General features: G+C 57.2%; 2 protein-coding genes across 2 annotated transcripts; both read left to right on the top strand.

Annotated features, from left to right (window-relative positions):
• Positions 1 to 119: 119 nt before the first annotated feature.
• On the top strand, positions 120 to 3,122 carry CCM_05063 (RING and UBP finger domain protein; the record flags this gene model as incomplete). The annotated part of the gene is made up of 5 exons (XM_006670209.1): positions 120 to 554; positions 1,021 to 1,872; positions 1,932 to 1,937; positions 1,994 to 2,093; positions 2,185 to 3,122. 5 exons carry the CDS (start codon positions 120 to 122, stop codon positions 3,120 to 3,122), a joined length of 2,331 nt encoding a protein of 776 aa, XP_006670272.1.
• A 1,346-nt stretch (positions 3,123 to 4,468) lies between these two features.
• CCM_05062 (glycerol-3-phosphate O-acyltransferase) lies at positions 4,469 to 7,514 on the top strand (the record flags this gene model as incomplete). The annotated part of the gene is made up of 4 exons (XM_006670208.1): positions 4,469 to 4,529; positions 4,924 to 5,018; positions 5,141 to 5,371; positions 5,445 to 7,514. 4 exons carry the CDS (start codon positions 4,469 to 4,471, stop codon positions 7,512 to 7,514), a joined length of 2,457 nt encoding a protein of 818 aa, XP_006670271.1.
• Between the last annotated feature and the right edge of the window lie 304 nt (positions 7,515 to 7,818).

Below are 7,818 nucleotides of genomic sequence, written 5' to 3'. Positions count from 1 at the left end.
CTCCCGACCAGCAGCGCCTCATTTTCGCTGGCAAGCAGCTTGAAGACGGCCGTACCCTTTCGGATTACAACATCCAGAAGGAGTCCACTCTCCACCTTGTCCTCCGCCTTCGTGGCGGTATGCAGATCTTCGTTAAGACACTCACCGGAAAGACCATCACTCTGGAAGTTGAGTCGTCGGACACTATTGACAATGTCAAGTCGAAAATCCAAGACAAGGAGGGCATTCCCCCTGACCAGCAACGTCTTATCTTTGCTGGTAAGCAGCTGGAAGACGGTCGCACCCTAAGCGACTATAATATTCAGAAGGAATCTACTCTGCACTTGGTTCTGCGTCTGCGTGGTGGTATGCAGATTTTCGTCAAGACCCTCACTGGAAAGACGATCACTCTGGAAGTCGAGTCCTCTGACACGATTGACAACGTTAAATCTAAGATCCAGGATAAGGAAGGCATCCCTCCTGACCAGCAGCGTTTGATCTTTGCTGGTAAGCAGCTGGAAGATGGTCGCACTTTGAGCGACTACAACATTCAGAAGGAGAGCACACTTCACCTGGTTCTCCGTCTCCGTGGTGGCAACTAAGGAGCGAACTCGTTCGTCTTTGTTCATTTTAATTATCCGAAATGCGGCGTTGGGGCAGTATGATAAGCGGCGGGCACAGCCTTGACCACTTCATGTTCTTTTAGCTATTCCACTTGTGTAAGGCGCGAAAAAAAGCGCTGCACCAATCTCGAGTTATTTGCACTCTTAAACACGATACTACCGTGGAATGTGTTCCTTCTGTGACATTTGACCATATGACACACTTTGTAATTACTTGGTAGCGCGGAGAAGTCTTGGCTGCCTGTCGCTGTGTAGTACCTACGGAGGTGGTTGGTACTATAGTGGGGGCGACCTTCTTCTCTGCCGTGGCGGGGCTGAAGCTTCAACTCAACTTGACTAAAACATCAACTATTTTAACAAAGGCTCGTTGATGCTGGCTACGCAGTACTGGATCCGAGGCAGCTAGTAATGTATCTAGTATACCGACCAGCCGAGCGACTCTGTATACAGCGCACTTTGCTCCCAAGGTGACGTAACCACCAGAAATCGCCCCGCGACGAGCGACGCCAACAAGCCATCTGGAGCGGCCAAACCTTCCTGGGAGTACAGCGGCACCTCTGTATTGGTCATGCCTTCGTATTTCTACCATCTTAAGTTTGAGCTATATCCAACCGTCGACCCGACTTCGACACACGCCACTGCTGGCACCGACATCTGGCTTCCGACGGCGCAGACGAGCGTGTTTGACGACCTGCCAGCGCATCCACCACGAACTAACGACAAAGAAACCTCACACAACGGGGCATCCTTAACCAGGCCCTGGGACTGGCGTTTTGGCCTTGTGAGCATCGAGACGATCGATCCAACCGAGGCCATGGCTATGGCCGTAGCTGAAACGAGTAGGCCCGGCGCCGCAGCCGCGCCGTCCCTAGGGCCTAGCTTCTCTGGACCGGGCACCGCCACCAAGGCGACGTGCGTCCGGCTCGAAACCCATCATACAAATATTGGATGGGGCGTGGTACACTTCTATCGTGACGAGAAGGAGAGGGCCGGGCCGCAACTACCCGAGGCGGAACGGTCAGTCACGGCGGCGGCGGGCGAGGAAGAGGAGGACTGTTCGACGCTTTGCATACCCGCGGTGCCGGCGTACATGTCGCCGGGCGATCTGTGGGGATTTCTAGGTGAGAAGTGGCGGGAGGATATTAGCCACTGCCGCATGGTCATGACGTCCAAAATGAATCGGTACCTAGTGTTACTCAAGTTCAGGCACAGCAAGGTGGCTAAAGAGTGGAAAAGGATCTTTGACGGGACGGCGTTTAATACGATAGAGGTATGTGCTGACTCCTAGCATAGCTGCAGGAAGAAAATCCTCCATTGACATGTCTACAGCCGCAGGTTTGTCACGTCGTATTTGTAAAGAGCATCACTTTTGAGACACCAGCACATGGTAGAATTCACGAAACGTTGGCGTCATCATCAACAGCAGCCTTCAATACACCCAAACCGTTTCCTCCACCAACACCGAGTTTAGTGGAATTACCGACGTGCCCCGTGTGCTTGGAGCGAATGGATGAGACAAGCGGACTCATGACGATCCCATGCTCCCATGTATTCCACTGCACGTGTCTACGGAACTGGAAAGGTGGCGGCTGCCCCGTCTGCCGCTTCACGAACGCCGACGTCGCCGACGGTGATGAAGCACGTCCCTTTGGCCGACCGTTTGGCTCAGACGTGTCGAACCTGTGCAGCGTGTGCGACTCTACCGATGACCTCTGGATCTGCCTGCTATGCGGGTACATTGGTTGCGGGAGGTACAAGGGCGGTCACGCCAAAGACCACTGGAAGGAGACGGCGCACAGCTTTGCGCTTGAACTAGAGACGCAATACGTTTGGGACTACGCGGGAGACGCGTGGGTGCACCGGCTGATTCGCGACAAAGGCGATGGCAAGGTCGTCGAGCTGCCCGGGCGCAGCGGGAGCCATCCGCCTGCGGCCGACGAGGATGTGGTGCCGCGCGCCAAGCTGGACAACATGAGCTTTGAATACACGCACCTCCTCACCAGCCAGCTGGAGTCGCAGCGGTCATACTACGAAGAGATGCTGAGAAAAGCCGCCAGCAAAGCTTCGAAAGCCTCGGCGACGGCTGAGTCGACAGCGCGGCAGGCCACTGTGGCGACGGAGCAGTTTAACTCCCTGGATGGCCAGTTTCAGACGCTGCGCATGGAGACAATACCGCACCTCGAACGGGATCTGGAGCGGGAGCGGACCAAGGCAGCCAAGAGCGAGACGCTGGCCCGCAACCTGAGCCGGTCCCTGCAGGAAGAGAAGAAAGTCAACGAGGGCCTCATGCGGCGCATCGAGCACCTGGGCGTGGACGGGGAGGAGACGAAGCGGCAGCTCGCGGCGCTGCGCCTGGAAGTGGAGGAGATGAAGGAGATGAATCGGGATCTGAGCATGTTCATCTCAGGGCAGGAGAAGCTCAAGGAAATGGAGCAGCAGGGGCAGCTGGAGGATGGGGAACTGGCGGGCGGGAGTGCGAGCGTGCCGGAGAAGAAGAGCAGGAGGAGGGGGAAGCGGTAGCGGAGGCTTGGATAAAGCGTGATTGATGGCGTGATTGAGTTGGTGTATAAAGTTAGAGAATGTATTCTCAACTTGGAGATGGCTAACAATGCGGTTGGCCATTGAGTCAGGCGTTTCTTGCTTGGCGCACGAGCGTGCTCGTTTAGGTACTTGACGAATGACGAGTGAATAGAAAGCATGGGCTGTACGAGATTCTGCAACCTGCAACCCACTGACGATGGACTAGAATATGTCCCAGTCTCTTGTGGTGCTCGATATCTAAGCAGGACGTCCACGAACTACATGACCATGGCTGTAGCTTACCGATTTATTTATTGATTTCTATTTAACGCCGGTGGAAATCCCTGAAAAAGGCAAACGGCGCCTGCGGGGACCTTAAAACCAAACCTAAATTTTACAAATAATTCTGATTAAAATCCATCCAACAGGCCTACTGTCGTCTACCGCGACGGGTGCGGCCGCCGGCGCTAGGAGAGCGCCGGAGAGGCTGCAGCTTACCGAGTAAGTTAGCAATTGCTTTAAAAAACTTTTTTTCTTTTTGCAACGAGACTGTCCATACCCTCCTGCGATAAGTGCCTCTGCCTCGGGGATTTCGGGACTTGCGCAACAGGCCGGTCGTCGAAAAATACGATAGAACTTGCGCGCCGAGAGTAAGCGGTTCGGGGCGCCCGAACCCACCGGGGGGGCGGCGGCAGCGGGCTGGACCGTTGTCACAAGCCAAAAGTTTGCCTTGCCAGCTCGGAACTTGGGACGAAAATTTTCCCATTTCGGCCGGGAAAGGATTTCTGCTTGTGGAGTACAGGGAGATGATATTGGTGACTACGTAGGTAAGTTCTCGTGTTCACATCGCTCTGCAAATGTACGTAGTTGAGACTATTGGCTGGGCATCTCTACCCCTTGTAGACATCCCATTGTTATTGGTGCTGTTCATACACTGTGTTCTTAATAGATTGTCGACCAAGTCAAGTATATTTTGAGGAACTTGACAATATCCATGTAATTGGACCTGCCTTTCCCCTCGGCGTGGGGGGACAAGGCAAGGCAGACAGCCTCGTATCGGACGTGAGGACCGCTTTGAGCGTGCCGAGGTGAGGCCCGTCTTCCGTGCATATGCGGGGGGCAGGAATGGGCTTCCCGGCCTGAAATTCCTGCGCCTTGCAGAAGTAGAACCAATTCTGTTGCGGGCAGTGGTGGGATAACTACTACCTAATGGGACAAAGTTTGAGTGGTTGGTGGTGGTGGAGGTGTGGCTGAGGTGAGGCCGGAGAGTACGGGGAGAAAGGCTGCATGCATGCATGGGCAGTCAATGGGATGATGGCGTCACATGCTGGTGATTGAAAAGTCTCATGGTGTGCAGCGGCGTTTATTTCCAGATGTGCTACTCAGCGCCGTTTGCTGAATGTCACAGTAAATGACGCTATTCCCAAGATGCCTGCCTACCTGCAACGCCCCGAACCCACGACTGGGAGCGCTAACTAATTTGTACTAACCTCTAAAACAACCACCAAAAACATGCCACCAGCTTCCCCAAACACCTTCTTCTCTAGCGCATCATCGGACGCCACCTGGGGCTGATGGTCGCCTGTCATAGGCTCTACAGCGCTGTGATCCCTCTTTTTTTTCTTTTGGCTTCCTGGCTGGCAGTGGCTGAAGCTAGAGCTGCAGGTGGCCCAACCACTTTTTTCTCCTCACCCAATCTTGACTGGTTCCTCTGTGTGCGCCCTCGAGATCAGAGTTATAACCACTGCGCGCTTCTCTTCCCCGCTCTGGCCGGAGCTTACTGCGAATCTACTCTTGATAGTACTCGCGATTCATGGCTCCGAGTCTGTGATACCCCACGACCACCAGTGCCGAAAACAAAACACAGAGGAGCAGCTGGCTGCCCGCAAGCTATTCGTCCGTACCTGCAGCTCAGAGCCTCACCTCGACAAGCCTCCCTTGCCCCCGCGCCGCCGCCCGCTCGCCCGACTCCAAAAATTTCAAATTCCTACACACAACACACAACGATGGCTTCACAGGCCACGGCAGAGCAGCGACCCGCGGGCACTGCCTCGTCAGTCGCGGCCGCCAAGCACAAGAAGGAGCACAAGAAGGAGCTGTACCCCATGGTCAACTGGAAATATGATATTCTACTGCACGTCATGGGCAACGTCGCCGACCTCTTCTTCCGCGAGGTCGTCTCCCGCGGCTCCTGGAAGGTGCCACAGTCGGGGCCCATCCTGTTTGTCGCTGCCCCTCACGCGAATCAAGTACGAAAAAACAGAAAACCCCTTTGCCTCTTCCTCAAACCTGCCCATTGCTAACACCTCCCCCCCGCCACAGTTTGTCGACGGTCTCATCCTCCAGCGCACCCTCCGCAAGGAGGCCGGCCGCCGCGTCTCGCTCCTCATTGCGCAAAAGTCGGTCCACGGCTTCATCGGCTGGGCCTCGCGGCAAGTCTCCTCCGTACCCGTCGGCCGCGCCCAGGACGCCGCCAAGCCCGGCGCTGGCACCATATACATGCCGGACCCCCTCGGCGACCCGGCGCTGATCCGCGGCGTCGGCACCCACTTCGGCGCCGGAGAGGGCGAGGTCCAGGGCATGCTGTTTCTCCCCTCGACGCAGGGCGTCAGCGGCGAGAGCATGAACATTGACGCCATTCTCGGCCCCGAGGAGATTCGCCTCAAGCGGCCGTTCAAGAGCCGGGTGGCGCTGCAGCAGCTCACCGGCCGCGACGACGTCGATGACGACGGGCACTTCACCAACAAGAGCCTGCGCGGGCCGGCGCCCGGCTTCCGCGGCACCAAGTACAAGCTCGCGCCGCACACGGACCAGACGAGCGTCTACGAGGCCGTCTTTGATCGTCTCCGCAACGGCGGCTGCGTCGGCATCTTCCCCGAGGGTGGCTCCCACGACCGCACCGAACTGCTGCCGCTCAAGGCCGGCGTCGCCATCATGGCCCTCGGCGCCCTCGCCGAGTCCCCCACCTGCGGGCTGCGCATCGTCCCCGTCGGCATGAACTATTTCCACGCGCACAAGTTTCGCTCCCGCGCCGTCGTCGAGTTTGGCACACCCTTTGAGATTCCCCCGCACCTCGTTCACATGTACCAAAACAATCAGCGTCGCGAGGCCATTGGCCAGCTGCTCGACACGGTGCACCAGGCGCTCAGCGCCGTCACCGTCTCGGCGCCCGACTACGACACCCTCATGATGATTCAGGCTGCCCGTCGCCTCTACAACCCCACCGGCAAGAAGCTGCCGCTGCCCCTCGTCGTCGAGCTTAACCGCCGCCTGTCCAAGGGCTACGAGCGCTACAAGGACGACGAGCGCATCACAGCCCTCTCCAAGAGCGTAAAGGAGTATAATGCCCGCCTGCGCTACCTCAACCTCAAGGACCACCAGCTCCAGTACGCCAAGCTTAACATTCTCGTCGTCCTCGCCGTGCTGCTCTACCGCTCCGCCAAGCTCATCCTGCTGTTCTTCTGCTCCCTTCCCGGTCTCATCCTCTTCTCGCCCGTGTTCGTCGCCACGAAAATCATCAGCCGCGAAAAGGCCAAGACGGCCCTTGCCGGCTCCACCGTCAAGATTCGCGGGCGCGACGTCATGGCCACCTGGAAGATTCTCGTCGCGCTCGGTCTCGCGCCCACCGTCTACCACATCTACTCCATCATCATCGTTACCCGCGTCTGGTACGACCGCTTCTGGGGCCTTGTCCCGGCGGCGCTCCCGCTGTGGCTCGTCTACCTCATGGTGTGGCCCACCATTATCGGCATCACCTTTGCGGCGCTGCGCTTTGGCGAGGTGGGCATGGACATTTTCAAGTCGCTCCGACCGCTCGTGCTGTGCGTGTTCCCCTCGTCCGGGTACAATATTCACCGCATGCGCGAGCAGCGTGTCAAACTCAGCACGCAGGTCACCGAGGTGATTAACGAGCTGGGCCCCGAGATGTTTTCCGATTTTGAAAAGACGCGGCTGGTGCCGGACGCCAAGAACGACGCCGCGGCCCCACCGACGCCCGGGGGCGAGGGCCGGCGCCGCGACAGCGAGGCCAGCATCGACGTCTTTGTGGACCCGCCGGCGGACGGCGTATCCTCGCGTACGCTGCCACGCAACGACTCTTTTAGCAACATTGGCCACGTGGGCATCTTCTCGACACGGCCTCCGTCGCGGTCGCGCAGCCGCTCGCGGTCGAGCAGCGCAGGCGGCGGCCTGGGCCAGAGCGCGTTCCCCATCAGTGGCTTCACGACGCTCGACTCGGCCGGGGGATTTAACGAGGCGACCCGCAAGATCCGGCAGGCCATGAAGGACCGCCGGCGCAAATCGGACAAGCTTCGGATGGAGACGGGCGGCGAGGAGCAGGACGAGGACAGCGATGACGAGGGCTATGATGAGGCGAGAAAGAAGGACATTTGAGGGAGGAGGGATATTCACGCGTGTGGCAATGTTTGGAGGTGGCCTTTTGCCTCGAATTATGTAGTTACCGTTGACTTTTTCTTGCAACCGCGTACGGCGTTTTGAAATTTGGCTTGTTTTTGTTGGTGGTTGTCCTGAATGATTTGATAGCGTTTATGTGTATTTTTTAGCATGCCGAACAATCTAGTGCGGCTACCTTGTTTAACAAATATCACTTTGGCCTTGTTCTATCAGCACACCTAGTCACTCAGAGGTTGATAGGCCTGTGATGTGATATGAAGCCACATGTTATCCGCCACGCATC

This window comes from Cordyceps militaris (assembly GCF_000225605.1).
Source record: "Cordyceps militaris CM01 unplaced genomic scaffold CCM_S00004, whole genome shotgun sequence".
Classification (NCBI taxonomy): Eukaryota; Fungi; Ascomycota; class Sordariomycetes; order Hypocreales; family Cordycipitaceae; genus Cordyceps; species Cordyceps militaris.
The sequence above is the reverse complement of the archived record's forward strand: the minus strand, read 5'-3'. Positions and strand labels throughout refer to the sequence as shown.